The sequence below is a fragment of the Rhinatrema bivittatum genome, chromosome 13, assembly GCF_901001135.1.
Source record: "Rhinatrema bivittatum chromosome 13, aRhiBiv1.1, whole genome shotgun sequence".
Lineage (NCBI taxonomy): Eukaryota > Metazoa > Chordata > Amphibia > Gymnophiona > Rhinatrematidae > Rhinatrema > Rhinatrema bivittatum.
The window spans coordinates 83,802,827-83,818,384 of NC_042627.1; the positions used below are offsets into that span (position 1 = coordinate 83,802,827).

Below are 15,558 nucleotides of genomic sequence, written 5' to 3' on the forward strand. Positions count from 1 at the left end.
CTACTGGCCGTCGACCATACCGCGGCTAAATTTTTCAAAGGCCATGGCGTCGGGGTTCTGTCAGTGCCCGGACTGTACTTACACCATGTCCATAACAGACCCGCATAAAGTCTGTGTAATGTGTCTCGGGTGCAAGCATAATGTCTTGACTTGCAGCAAATGTGCCTTAATGACACCAAAAGGTCGCAAGGCCAGAATGGAGAAAATGGAACTTCTCTTCTGTTCTCAAACTCTGATGCCATCCATTGCATCGACGTCGTCTGAACTGGCACCGTCCACTTCGCACCAGTATCGGCCACTGGCCGGTGACCGTCCGGCATCGACGACTTCTCGGCCTTCGACTACCTCTACTCCCCCTCTGGACTGAGGGGATCGTAGAGAAAAACATCGGCATCGACACCGGAAGTCTCGGACCATCAATGAAGGAAAATCATCGACCTTGCCATCGTCCGAGCCGCCATCGAAGAAACCCCATCCAGAAAATGCACTGACCCTTTCTGCGACCGGGTCACCGAGGCAACCCTCACCCGGACGGGTATCGAGAGCCACAACTCCGCCTTTAACGGTGTCCCTAAGAACATAAGAACATAAGAAATTGCCATGCTGGGTCAGACCAAGGGTCCATCAAGCCCAGCATCCTGTTTCCAACAGAGGCCAAAACCAGGCCACAAGAACCTGGCAATTACCCAAACACTAAGAAGAACCCATGCTACTGATGCAATTAATAGCAGTGGCTATTCCCTAAGAATAATTGATTAATAGCCATTAATGGACTTCTCCTCCAAGAACTTATTCAAACCTTTTTTGAACCCAGCTACACTAACTGCACTAACCACATCCTCTGGCAACAAATTCCAGAGCTTTATTGTGCGTTGAGTGAAAAAGAATTTTCTCCGATTAGTCTTAAATGTGCTACTTGCTAACTTCATGGAATGCCCCCTAGTCCTCCAATTATTCGAAAGTGTAAATAACCGAGTCACATCTATTCGTTCAAGACTTCTCATGATCTTAAAGACCTCTATCATATCCCCCCTCAGCCATTTCTTCTCCAAGCTGAACAGCCCTAACCTCTGCAGCCTTTCCTCATAGGAGGAGCTGTTCCATCCCCTTTATCATTTTGATTGCCCTTCTCTGTACCTTCTCCATCGCAACTATATCTTTTTTCAGATGCGGCGACCAGAATTGTACACAGTATTCAAGGTGCGGTCTCACCATGGAGCGATACAGAGACATTATGACATTTTCCGTTCTATTAACCATTCCCTTCCTAATAATTCCTAACATTCTATTTGCTTTTTTTCTGCTTCCTTCTGCCCTTCCGGAGCCGGGGCTGCTTGCTCCAGGTCTCTGTGAAGAACTGGATCGGATGGTTCAGGAGGCCATCGATAAGGCGATGCACAGACTCCAAGGTCCCCCGGCACCGACCATCGATCCCATTCCGGCAACACTGGCACCGCTGCTCTCGAAGATGGAAGCGCTCATAGCCGCTTTTCCTCCGATGGATCCTGGGTCACCGATGGCTCCGGTGCCTTCCCCGCTTACCCTGTCATCAGGAGGGGAAACATCATTCTGCATCCCTCCATCCGGAGTCCTTCCGATGTCTCAACCATCAATGCCGATGCGCCCATCAGTGCCACCGATCCATCCATCAATGCTCTCGATGTCTGCACCGGTGCCCTCGATGCCTTCATTGCTGCTTCCAGTACTTCCCTCGATGCCTTCAGATCCTAGACCAGGACCTTCAGGAATACCATCGTCCTGTCCTTCTCAGGTTCCTACAGGGGCAGGTGCTGATCCCTATGACACCTGGACTGACGATTCATCTCAAGACACCGATGATTTACCATCGCCACCTTCTCCTACTGAAAGTAGGAAGCGTTCTCCTCCAGAGGAATTGTCCTTCATAAATTTTGTGAAGGAAATGTCTGAATTGGTTTCCTTCCAATTACAGACTGAGCAAGATGATAGGCACCAAATGATGGAGCTATTACAATTCCTGGATGCTCCCAAGGAAATAACCTCCATCCCTATTCACCAGGTTCTTTTGGATCTCCTCAAAAAGAACTGGGAACACCCTGATTCTGTTGCTCCAGTCAACAGAAAAGCTGATACCACCTATTTGGTCCAGTCAGCCCCAGGATTCCAGAAACCTCAGCTGGATCACCAATCTGTGGTTGTAGAATCTGCCCAAAAGAGGGCAAAAAGATCAAAACCCCACTCTTCCTTTCCCCCAGGTAAGGAACAGAAATTCCTGGACGCCATTGGCTGGCGTGTCTTCCAGGGATCAATGCTTATCTCTCGGATCACCTCCTACCAGCTGTATATGACCCAGTACAACAGGGTCTTGTTCAAGCAGATACAGGACTTTGTAGAGTCCCTGCCTCAGCAATTCCAGGAACAGCTTCAAACCCTGGTACACAAGGGTTTCGAGGCAGGGAAGCATGAAATAAGATCCTCTTATGATATCTTCGACACCGCTTCCAGGGTATCTGCAGCTGCTATTTCTGCAAGAAGATGGGCCTGGCTTAAGTCTTCGGACTTGCGCCCTGAGGTACAAGACAGATTATCTGATCTACCCTGCATAGGAGACAATCTGTTTGGTGAACAGATTCAGTGGACGGTGGCGGAACTCAAGGACCATCATGAGACCCTTCGCTAGCTCTCTCTGATGCCCTCTGAGTATTCCTCCAAACAGCCTTTCAACTCTTCCGTCCAAAGAAGTCCTATTCACCACCGTCTAAAACTCGTTCCACGAGACCTTTCCAAAAGGCCCAGTCTCGTCAGTCACGGAAACAAAAGCCGCAGGCAGCTCCTCAGCCGGGCCCTGCTTCCAGCTTTTGACTCCTGCATAGAGAGCAGCAGCCAGCTTCCACTGCCTCAGATACCAGTGGGGGGTCGATTGTGTGCCACCTATTGTTGAAATGGCACAATCACCTCAGACCAGTGGATCCTTGCTATAATCTCTCAAGGTTATCACCTGAACTTTCTCCCCATCCCACCGGGCTCCCCACCTTGGCTGACATAGGGAACATCCGACCACTCACCACTCCTGGAACAGGAGGTTTCCCTCCTCCTCCAGTCCAGAGCAATAGAACCAGTGCCCTACTCCCAACAAAGCTTAGGATTCTATTCCCGGTACTTTCTAATCCCCAAAAAATCAGGCGGCGTTCATCCAATTCTGGACCTACGTGCCCTCAACAAATACCTCACCGAGAAAAGTTCAAGATGGTAACCTTGGGTTCCCTACTTTCTCTTCTCCAAAGAGGAGACTGGCTCTGCTCTCTAGACCTCCAGGATGCGTACACACACATTGTGATAACTCCATCTCATCACAGTACCGAGTGCTACCATTTGGCCTTCTTCAGGACTCAAGGTGTTCACATCTACCCCTATCTAGACGATTGGTTGATCAGGCTCCCACTCAGCAAGCTGCTCTGTCATCCCTACATCTTACTTTACATACTCTGATTTCGCTAGGATTTCTCGTCAACTACGAGAAATCCTGCTTAGTCCCATCTCAAACTTTGACCTTCATAGGGGCAGACTTGGACACCTTTCAAGCAAAGGCATTTCTGCCTCAACAGCGAGCTCTCACTCTCATTTCTCTCACACACCAGCTACAGTCTCAGCACTGCTCGACTGCATGCCACTTCCTCATCCTGCTGGGACACATGGCGTCCTCAGTACAGGTTACCTCAATGGCCCTCTTGGCCATGAGAGTCATGCAGTAGATTCTAAGGTCACAATGGACTCAGTCCGTCCAACCTCTTTCGACCATTGTCCACATCACCGACCCACTTCATCAGTCTCTAGCCTGGTGGAAAAATCAGATCAATCTCCTCCAAGGTTTACCCTTCCAGGCTCCAGACCCTCAAATAATTCTCACCACCGATGCTTCCAATCTTAGCTGGGAAGATCATGTCGCCAATTTGCAGACACAAGGAGCTTGGTCTCCAGAGGAAGCCAAACACCAGATCAATTTCCTGGAGCTGCGAGCAATCAGATATGCTCTCAGGGTGTTTCAGGATCGCCTTTCCAACCAGGTCATCCTGATTCAGACGGACAACCAGGTGGCCATGTGGTACATCAACAAACAGGGAGGGACGGGCTCCTACCTACTGTGTCAGGAAGCTGCAAGGATATGGGCAGAGGCCCTCTCCCACTAGATGTACCTGAAGGCCACCTACTTGCCGGGAGTGGACAATGTGTTGGTGGTCAAGCTGAGTCGCACCTTTCAGCCGCATGAGTGGTCTCTCAACCACACAGTAGCGAACTCAATATTCCAACGTTGGGGTTATCCTCACATAGACCTCTTTGCGTCACTTCAAACCCGCAAAGTAGAGAACTTTTGCTCTCTCACTCACAGCCAAGAGACACATTCTCCCTCTCATGGGCAACCGGTCTCCTATATGCATTCCCTTCACTTCCACTTCTCTCGAATACTCTCATGAAGCTCCATCAGGACAAGGGAGCATAATCCTGATAGCACCTCACTGGCCACACCAAGTGTGGTTCCCGATCCTTCAGGACCTCTCCATTCGCAGGCACATTCCCTTGGGAAAGGACCCACTTCTGATCACTCAGAACGACAGGTGCCTACGACACCCCAATCTTCAGGCCTTGTCCTTGACGGCCTGGATGTTGAAAGGTTAATTCTTCAACCACTTAACCTTTCAGAGCCAGTTTCCCATGTCCTGATTGCTTCGCGAAAGCCTTCCATGAGAAAATCTTATCTTTTCAAATGGAACAGGTTTAAGTCATGGTGTTCTGCTCAGTTCCTTGATCCTTTTACCTGTTCCACCATGAAGTTTCTGGACTATCTCTGGCACTTGTCAGAATCAGGTCTAAAAACCTCCTCCATCGGAATGCATGTCAGTGCTGTGGCCACCTTCCATAAAGGTGTCGGGGATGTTCCTATTTCAGTACAACCCCTGGTAACACGATTTCTGAAGGACTTGCTTCACCTCAAGCCTCCACTGCGCCCTCCGGCCCCTTCTTGGGACCTCAGTCTGGTTTTGGGTCGGCTCATGAAACCACCATTTGAGCCTCTCCAATCCTGTGATCTTCGCTATCTCACATGGAAAGTGATTTTTCTTTTGGCGATAACATCTGCCCACAGAGTTAGTGAGTTACAGGCCCTAGTTACCTATCCTCCTTACATTAAACTTCTGCACGATCGGGCAGTACTCCACTCACCCTAAGTTCTTACCTATGGTAGTATCGGAGTTTCACATTAATCAATCCATTATACTACCTACCTTTTTTCCCAGGCCCCATTCCAATCCAGGAGAGCAGGCTCTGCAAACCCTTGACTGTAAACGGGCTCTAGCGTTCTATCTAGACCGTACAGCTGCCCACAGGAAAAGCACTCAATTGTTTGTCTCTTTCCATTCCATCAAATTGGGGCAGCCTGTGGGTAAGCAGACGCTCTCCTCCTGGTTAGCGGACTGCATATCCTTTTGCTATCAGCAAGCAGGCATTCCACTTCAAGACCGAGTTAAAGCGCACTCTGTCAGGGCCATGGCAACTTCAGTAGCACACCTACGCTTGGTGCCGCTTCCTGATATTTTTAGGGCTGCTACCTGGAGTTCTCTCCATACCTTCACAGCCCACTATTGTTTAGACAAGGCTGGAAGACAAGATTCCATCTTCGGCCAATCTGTCTTGCGAAACCTTTTTGCAACTTGATGTACCAACCCCGTTCCGCCTGCCCGTTAGGGTTCAGGATGCCCTCTACCAAATTCCACCCCAGTTGTTGTGCCTGTTGCACGTCTTTGGGTACATTTGGTGCATACTCTGACATCCTCAGCTCGGTATTCACCCATATATGAGGACTACCATCCTGTTTGTCCTGTGAGAAAGCAAATGTTGCTTACCTGCAACAGGTGTTCTCACAGGACAGCAGGATGTTAGTCCTCACGAAACCCGCCCACTACCCCGCGGTGTTAGGTTCGTTACATTTTATTATTTTAATTTGTGGCACTTCCTGTAGCTATAAACAAGACTAAAGGGGGACCCCTACTGGCTGCAGGTTTAGTGCCAGGCTGGGCATGCCCTGTAGGTGCCATTCAAAGTTCTAGAAACTTTGACAAAAGTGTTCCGTGATTGGGCTCCATCCTGTGATGTTACCTATATGTGAGGACTAACATCCTGCTGTCCTGTGAGAACACCTGTTACAGGTAAGCAACATTTGCTTTATCTCTGGGGCTTGCCCTTCTTCTTTAAAATCTGCCAAGGTCAGACCCATATTGAAAAAGCCATTGACCTATATCTAACCTTCCGATTCTACTACTACTGCTTATTTCTATAGTGCTACACAACATATGCAGTGCTGTGCAAACACACAAAAAATGACAGTCCCTGCTCAGTAGAGCTTACAATCTAATAAGACAAACATACAGGACAAGAGACTTGAGGCATTTCATAAAGCAAGACAATGGTTAGAAAAGTAAAGAAAAGAAAGTTAATGAAGCTAAAAGCAGTCAATCAGGCCTAAGATTTAAAAGCAGCTCAAAAAGGTGGATTTCTGTCTAAGTTAAACCCTTTTTTGAGAATGTTCTTTGCTCTGCAGTGTCTACTTCAGTATCACCCCTTCCCTTTCTGTTCTCTGCAATACAGGAGGAGGAGGAGGAGGAGGGAGGGGGAACAAAGGGGCGTGGGATAAACACTGTGGATCTATAAAGTCTAGAGGATGTGTCTGAAGAGTGGGTGGCTCGCGGGAATGATGGCTACTACCGGAGATAATATCCTTATTCAATAAACACCCACAGTTAATGTGACTCCAACATTGTTCTAAGCTTCAACGGCAAGAGGTAATGTGGGGGGGAAGGATTTCCATTCACAAAAAAGCAGGGAGTAGCTTGCTTATTACAGCGGATACTACTCCAAACCAAATAAGTCTGATACTTCACTTTCAATGCATATCCAGCATAGCTCTCTGCTTCAATGGCAAGGGAGAAAGACTGATACTTCATGCATATCCAGCATAGCTCTCTGCTTCTATGGCAGGGGAGAAAGTCTGATACTTCACTTTCAATGCATATTACTCTCTGCTTCAACAGCAAGGGAGAAAGTCTGATACTTCACTTTCAATGCATATCCAGCATAGCTCTCTGCTTCAACAGCAAGGGAGAAAGACTGATACTTCATACATATAAAACCTGTGTTTTCTGTATTTTTTTTTTAAATACCTTTATCTCTAATTTTATAGCTACTGTTCTAGGAATTGCCCTGCCTACCATTTTGTTTCCTGTAAGTCTTCCAGTTATACCTTTTTAATTCAAATTTTATAGTTAATGTTCCATGTAAAGGCTCTGCCTACCTGTTTTGAGTTTCATTGTACACCGATACGATGTGCAAACGGCTGTCGGTATATAAAAAATGTTAAATAAAAAATAAAATAAATAAATATCCAGTACAGCTCTCTGCTTCGGCGGCAGGGGGAAAAGTCTGATACTTCACTTTCAATGCATATCCAGCATAGCTCTCTGCTTCAATGGCAGGGGGGAATGAAGAAAAGTGGATCTGTATACAGACAACAACCAAGGACTGAATTACATAGTCGGGGTAAACAAGCATGGGTGTAGCTTGCTTATAGTGGCGGTTACTATCCCTAACTAATTAAGCTAGATATTTCACTTAGATGCAGTTCCAACACTGCTCTCTACATTAATGGAGGGGGGAAGGGAAACAGAACCAAAAGGTTACTAAGGGCCAAAAGTAACAGATAAATATGAGAAAAATAAAATGTGCGAAAGCTTGCTGGGCAGACTGGATGGGCCGTTGGTCTTCTTCTGCCATCATTTCTATGTTTCTATGAAAGAGGGCAGGGGCTGGATTAGGGAGGTGAGTGGCTGCTCTTCTCTCTGTGTGCTTCAGGCTCACCCCTCCTCTTCTCTTCCTTGCAGGCTGCCTGGAGGGGAGGGGCTAGAGCAGAACACCCCTGCTGCTCTGCCTCTTAAGCCTGAAAAGAAGTGAAAAGTGCTGGAACTGTGTTCCAGGCTGTTCCCCCCACAAATTAAGCCCTGTTTTTAAGTATAATTTATTCAGACCTTTTATTCTTTGCTTTCTTAATATTGTTCACTGGTAACCTGTTGCAAATTGTCTTTCATTCATCCATCTACAGGTTCTTAAACTGAAAGGTCAAGTGCTCTCTGTTATGTATCGTTTTCGCACCAAGAATCGGGAATGGATGCTGATCAGGACCAGCAGTTTTACCTTCCAGAATCCATATTCAGATGAGATTGAGTACATTATATGCACTAATACCAATGTGAAGTAAGTGCTGTTCATTTGCTATGAAATGCTAGTTCATGATATTGTAATTACTAAAACATACCTGGGGCCTGTTTCGGCATTAAGTTCAGAGAATAGAGCCATCACACACTTAGTCTCCTTGCTATATAGGGATCTGTAGTAATAGGTGAAAAGAAACTGAGCTCCTAAATTCGGCCTGCTATTTATTCCCTACATTTTGGAACGCATTGATAACACCCATGTTAAGAAAAAGGGGCGTTTTTAGGAAAATTTTAGAATTTTTATTTATTTATTTATTTAGTGATTTTTATATACCGCGGCACGTAAAGATATACATCACCTCGGTTTACAGTAAACAATAAATTAGCAACAGGCTTTACATACAACAGGCTTTACAGGAAGTAAACAAATGACAGCAACAGGCTTTACATAAATAACGGAATTAAGGAGTGCCTAATATAACTACTTTAACTATAAAGAACAAATGCATATTCTAATTCAATAACGATATTAGCAGGAGAGCAATATATGCAATTAACCTGCTACAGGCCTATTCCAATAGTTAATGTCAAGTCACAAATATTGCAAATAGGGATAGCAGGCGTAAATGGAGAACAGATAAATTAGCAGATTGAATCAAACATAAGGGAGAGAATAGTAACAGGAAACTAGTGAAACGTAAACAAGAAAACGGCATTTCAGATTAATCGATGATCATAGTGTGAAAGCTTGTTCGAACAACCAGGTTTTGAGGGTGTTTTTGAATGTTTTATTACCGCAGAATGTTTTATGGCAGAATGTTTTATTACCGCAGAATGTTTTATTACCGCACCACGTGGTAACTTACCACTTTGCACATCTTGCGCTAAGGGGGGGGGGGGGAGAGAGAGACTATCTACAAGGCCTTCATAGTAGTGAAGTATTTACATCTCTATAGGAGGGACATCTAATAGGTTGCGGTGAGGTGTTGGTGAGGGTTTCGAGGCCAGTTTCTCATGTAGAGTGAGACGTATGAACAGCACAGTACACCTCGGTGAAGATTTGATGTCATTTGGAGTAAGGAAAGTCTTACAAAGATGCCATTTCCACTACGTTTTCTCACCCTAGCTTGATGGACTATACCAGGGCATTTCCAAGACAGGCTAACCGATCTCCCCTGCACAGGTGAAAACCTCTTTGGGTTTAAAGTCCAGGATGTGGTAGTGCAACTGAAGGACCATCACGACACCCTTCAGCAGCTGTCCACTAGCACTTCTGATGCCCCATCATTGGCCAGGAAGTTCTCTAGGCCAGGATTCTGGAAGCCGTTTTACAGACAGAGGAAATACTATCCTCCGGCCTCCAGGACTTGCTCGCCTCATACCAGCTCCAGGGGCCGCCCTCGCCAACAGCGAGTTGCCTAGATCCCAGCCGGCGCCCCAGCAAGCTCTGGCAACGGGCTTTTGACTGGTGGCGAGGGAGCAGAAGTCAGTTGACCGTACCCCTGACATCAGATCTCCAGTCGGAGGCAGGCTCCTGGGCTTCGCCCATCGCTGAGAAGAGATAATGTTGGACCCGCTGGATCCTTTTTAACATCCGTCAGGGGTACCATCTAAACTTTAGCCGGTTCCCAGAGGCCTCTTCCCCATGTCCATCGTGGGGTTCGTCTGCCCAACTGGTCATACTTCAGACGGAACTCTCCGCCCTCCTTGTGGCAGGCACAGAGAACCTGTCCCTCGCCATCAACAAGGCCGAGGGTTCTGTTCGAGGTATTTCCTCATTCCGAAGAGGAATGACGGTTCGCGCCCCATCCTCGATCTCAGGGTGTTGAACAAGTTTCTCGCAAGAGAAAAATTCAAGATGGTCTCTCTGGGCACGCTGATCCCACGCCTCAGAAGAGGAGATTGGCTTTGCTCCTCCGATCTCAAAGAGGCTTACGCTCACATAGCCATATTCCTTGGTCATTGGAAGTACCTCCGCTTCGTGGTGGGGAAGGCCCACTATCAGTACAGAGTGCTGCCTTTTGGGCTAGCCTCAGCCCCCCACATATTCACCAAATGCCTAGCGGTGGTGACTGCCTATCTAAGGCGTCATCGGTACATGTCTTCCTGTACCTAGACAACTGGTTGGTCAAGAGCGATTTCTGTGCAGGAGCCTTGAGTGCTCTGACCCTAACGGTGCAGACACTGCAGACTTTAGGGTTTGTTATCAATTACCCCAAGTTTCAACTCTGTCCATCTCCCCAGCTGGACTTCATAGGGGCCAGATTGGATGCAGCGCAGGTGAGAGTGTTTCTGCCCAGGGATAGGGCTCTTCCTCTCACCTCACTGGCCGCCCCTGTATGGAACAGTCGGCAGGTATCCGCCCGCCTTCTGCTCTGCCTGCTAGGCAACATGGTAGCTTCCCTCCATGTGACCCCTCTCGCCTGCCTTTGCATGCGGAGGGTCAATGGACCCTACGATCCCAATGGCGATAGGCCTCTCAGGACCTCGAGACTCACGTAGAATCATGGACCCTCTGCACGTCTCTATCCTGGTGGGAAGATCTCTCCAATTTGGAAAGGGGGAACCCTTTCCAAGCCACTCCGCCTCAGGTGGCCCTCTCCATCGATGTCTGCGTGTGAATAGTATCCACATGCAGGGTCTCTGGACCACCTCTGAAGCCCATTGTCAAATTTCCTAGAGCTTCGGGCAATCCGTTATACCTTGTAGGCATTCAGAAACCAGTTGTCTCGCAGGAAAGTCTTGATTCGGACAGTCAACCAAGTAGCCATGTGGAATATCAACAAGCAGGGCGGCACAGGCTCGTTCCTGCTCTATCGGGAGGCAGTGCACGTGTTGACCTGGGCCTTGTCCCAAGGGATGTCCCTACGAGCCACATACCTGCCGGGACACCTGAATGTGCTGGTGAACTGCCTAAGCCTCTCCTTCCAGCCTCACGAGTGGTCCCTCGACCCAAAGATAGCGGCCAAACTGTTCCACCGGTGGGGCACATCAGACGTGGACCCTTTCACCTTGCTCCTTAACCACAAAGTGAACAAGCTTTGCTCCCTGTGGTCGGGGGGCGAGATTCCGGCCTATTATGCCTTCTCCTTTCACTGGAGGAAGGGTCTGCTGTATTCCTACCCTCCTCTACACTCTTGAAGACGTTACTAAAGGTTCAACAGGATGGAGGGACCATGATACTTGTGGCATCCTTTTTGCCTCGACAGGTCTGGTTTCCGCTTCTGCAGGACCTGTCGGTGCGGCCACCCGTTTGGCTGGGGACGATGCCTGACCTTATCTCTCAGAATCAGGGTACCCTGCGCCATCTGACCCTCCGGTCGTTAGCGCTGGTGACATGGATGAGCGTGTAGTCCTTCAGCCCCTGGCATTGTAATGTAAAAGTTAAAATTTGTAACCTATCATTAAAGTAACCTATCATTAAAATCATCCATTGTACCTGAAGACTGGAGGATAGCTAATGTAACCCCAATATTTAAAAAGAGCTCCAGGGGCGATCAGGATAACTATAGACCAGTGAGCCTGACTCCAGTGCCGGGAAAAATAGTGGAAACTATTCTCAAGATCAAAATCGTAGAGCATATAGAGAGACATGATTTAATGGGACACAGTCAACATGGATTTACCCAAGGGAAGTCTTACCTAACAAATCTGCTTCATTTTTTTGAAGGGGTTAATAAACATGTGGATAAAGATGAACTGGTAGATGTAGTGTATTTGGATTTTCAGAAGGCTTTTGACAAAGTCCCTCATGAGAGGCTTCTAAGAAAACTAAAAAGTCATGGGATAGGAGGTGATGTCCTTTCGTGGATTACAAACTGGTTAAAATACAGGAAACAGAGAGTAGGATTAAATGGTCAATTTTCTCAGTGGAAAAGGGTAAACAGTGGAGTGCCTCAGGGATCTGTACTTGGACCTATGCTTTTCAATATATATATAAATGATCTGGAAAGGAATACGACGAGTGAGGTTATCAAATTTGCGGATGATACAAAATTATTTAGAGTAGTTAAATCACAAGCGGATTGTGATACATTATAGGAGGACCTTGCAAGACTGGAAGATTGTGTTACGAATCGGCTCCTGTAGAGGGAGGAGTTAGCAATCTGTTATGAACTGGCTCCTGTGGAAGGAGGAATTAATAATCTGATATGCTCAGCTCCTATTGTAAGTCTCAGCAAGTAGCATCTGTGCTTGGACACGGCCTCAAGTCAGCTAAGTGTGTGAAGGTAGTGTCAGCATCTAAGCGAGCAGCTGTAGGAGTTAACGTTGTTACTCTGTATGGTCCAGTGTACACCGGATCTTTCCAAGTTCTGTGGGTAAAGTTGCGGCGATAGACTAAATCTCCTACTGCACACACCCTCGAAGGTTCTAGCACTTTGGATTGCTTAGCTCTGGCAGCACTTATTTGTTGACTTGCAACCTGCAGATTTTTAAGAAAAACAAACAGGTTATCTGGTACTTTAGCATGTTTCTGATACTCAACTTGTTGAGGTAAATTCATAGCTCTGCCCATACACTGTAGAGGGAGTAGCGACAAGGCGACTGCGAAACAATGCGACAAGGCAACTGCGAAACAATGCGACAAGGCGATAGCAAAAGCCAGAAGAATGCTGGGCTGCATAGAGAGAGGAATATCGAGTAAGAAAAGGGAAGTGATTATCCCCTTGTACAGGTCCTTGGTGAGGCCTCACCTGGAGTACTGTGTTCAGTTCTGGAAACCGTATCTACAAAGAGACAGAGACAAGATTGAAGTGGTACAGAGAAGGGCGACCAGAAAGGTGGAGGGTCTTCATCGGATGTCATACGAGGAGAGATTGAAGAATCTAAATATGTACACCGGAGGAAAGGAGGAGCAGGGGTGATATGATTCAGACTTTCAGATACTTGAAAAACTTTAACGATCCAAAGACAACGACAAACCTTTTCCATCAGAAAAAAATCAGCAGAACCAGAGGTCACGAGCTGAGGCTCCAAGGAGGAAGACTAAGAACCAATGTCAGGAAGTATTTCTTCACGGAGAGAGTGGTGGATGCCTGGAATGCCCTTCCGGAGGAAGTGGTGAAGTACAAAACTGTGAAGCACTTCAAAGGGGCGTGGGATAAACACTGTGGATCCATCAGGTCTAGAGGATGCGTATAAAGAGCAGGCAGCAAAACACTGCACGGAGCGGCAGTAGCCACAGAGGCATTCACGGAGCGGGATGCCAGTGGCCAGCGGTTGGTGTTCCACCTTCACGGAGCGGAAGGATGAAGGGCTGCCATTTCCCAATTTAAAAAAACAAAAAAAAAAAACAGGGATGGGTTCATGGGCTATAGTATTACCAATTATTAGGCTTATTCAATTACCAATTATTAGGCTTTTCAATATTTGATAGTTAATGTGACTTTCAAGGCATACTTCACTTTCAATGCATATCCAGCATAGCTCCCTGCTTCAACGGGCAGGGGAGAAGAAAAACTAATACTTCACGCATATCTCTGCTTCAATGGCAGAGAGCTATGCTGCCGCTTACCCAACTAATCAAACTTAACATTTCACTTGGAAGCAGCTCCATCACTGCTCTCTACATTAATAGTGGGGGTGAAAGGGAAATAGAACCTAAGGTTACTAAGAGCCAAGAGAAACAGATAAGTATGAGAAAAAAGAAGTGTGAAGCTTGCTGGGCAGACTGGATGGACCGATTGGTCTTCTTCTGCCGTCATTTCTATGTTTCCATGTTTCTATGTTTCTGTAGTTAACAATCTGTTAAGGTATAGACTGCGGAGTTAGCAATCTGATATGAATCTGTTGTTGAAGACTCCTGATGGGGAAGGAGTAGCAATTTGTTACCAGCAGAGTGCTTGGAGAGGGCACTCAGCTGTAGAGGAATGTAGATAGGTGGATCCTTGGGGCGATGGCAGATGACTGTGCCCCCAGGAGAATATCCTGAGAAGGACCACCGGCTAGGCTTGGGTATGGAGACAGACACATATAATTCTTTTATTAGACAGGTTAGTAGAACCACCAGAGGTGGCAGTAGTGAGCTGATATGCCAGGCAGGGCTGAAGTCCCTCAGGTACTGGAACAGCAATCCCAGGGTTGCTGAGCTGTAGAGAAACTATAGATAGTGAGTAGACAGGGTATGCTGTGTTCATAGCCAAAACTGGATGACAAAACTTACATAAGGTCTTTAGGAAGCTCAGTAGCTGGAAAGGGTTAGGCCCTCAAGGAGTGAGTACCTGGTTCCAGAGAGAGCAATGGTAACTCACAAATGTCTGTATCAGTGATAGCTTCCAGGCAGTAGAGAATCTTCAGAGTGTTCAGGAACATGGGCCTCGAGGAGCGAGTACCGGTTCCTATCTGCAATCTGAAATAAAGAAAAGAGAGCGAGGCCCCCGAGGAGCGGGTACCCCTGGTAAGTCCGAGGAGACAGAAGCAATCCCCTTGCTAACTCGATTTGTTAGCGAATACTGAGACCTTTTATATTGGAAGTGGATGACGTCATACCAGGGGGACGCCCCCCGAGGTTCGCGCCCTTGCTGGTACATCAATCGGAGCGCGCACCCTACATCATCAGGCAACATGGCGGATCCGCAGTGTCGTGCCAGTCCGGGGACGCAGGAGGGAGACAGCAAGAAGACACCGTGGCAGCTAACCGTCCATCAGACCCGGAGGGAGTCACCACAGAGGTAAAGAGGGCAGAGTGAGGGCGTCGAGCAGCGACAGACGCAACAGATTGGGCATCCAAATGGCAGATGAAATTTAATGTGAACAAGTGCAACGTGTTGCATATAGGGAAAAATAACTCTTGCTGTAGTTACACAATGTTAGGTTCCATATTAGGAGCTCCCACCCAGGAAAAAGGTCTAGGCATCATAGTGGATAATACTTTAAAATCGTTGGCTCATTGTGCTGCAGCAGTCAAAAAAGCCAACAGAATGTTAGGAATTATTAGGAAGGGAATTGTTAATAAAACGGAAAATGTCATAATGCCTCTATATCGCTCCATGGTGAGACCGCACCTTGAATTCTGTGTACAGTTCTGGTCTCCGCATCTCAAAAAAGATATAATTGCGATGGAGAAGGTACAGAGAAAGGCGACCAAAATGATAAAGGGGATGTAACAGTTCCCCTATGAGGAAAGGCTGAAGAGGTTAGGGCTGTTCAGCTTGGAGAAGAGATGGCTGAGGGGGATATGATAGAGGTCTTTAAGATCATGAGAGGTCTTGAACGAGTAGATGTGAATCGGTTATTTACACTTTCGAATAATAGAAGGGCTAAGAGGCATTCCATGAAGTTAGCAAGTAGCACATTTAAGACTAATTGGAGAAAATTCTTT

The 15,558-nt window shown here is 47.1% G+C and overlaps 1 protein-coding gene across 4 annotated transcripts in view; it reads left to right on the forward strand.

Moving 5' to 3' along the window:
• The window catches only part of ARNT2 (aryl hydrocarbon receptor nuclear translocator 2), a 251,764-nt gene that overhangs the window by 145,721 nt on the left and 90,485 nt on the right, over positions 1-15,558 (forward strand). For all 4 annotated transcript variants that reach the window (XM_029574575.1, XM_029574576.1, XM_029574577.1 and 1 more), the window contains one exon: positions 8,126-8,277. In XM_029574575.1, coding sequence (XP_029430435.1) covers positions 8,126-8,277 — 152 coding nt within the window. The remainder of the gene's footprint in view (positions 1-8,125; positions 8,278-15,558) is intronic.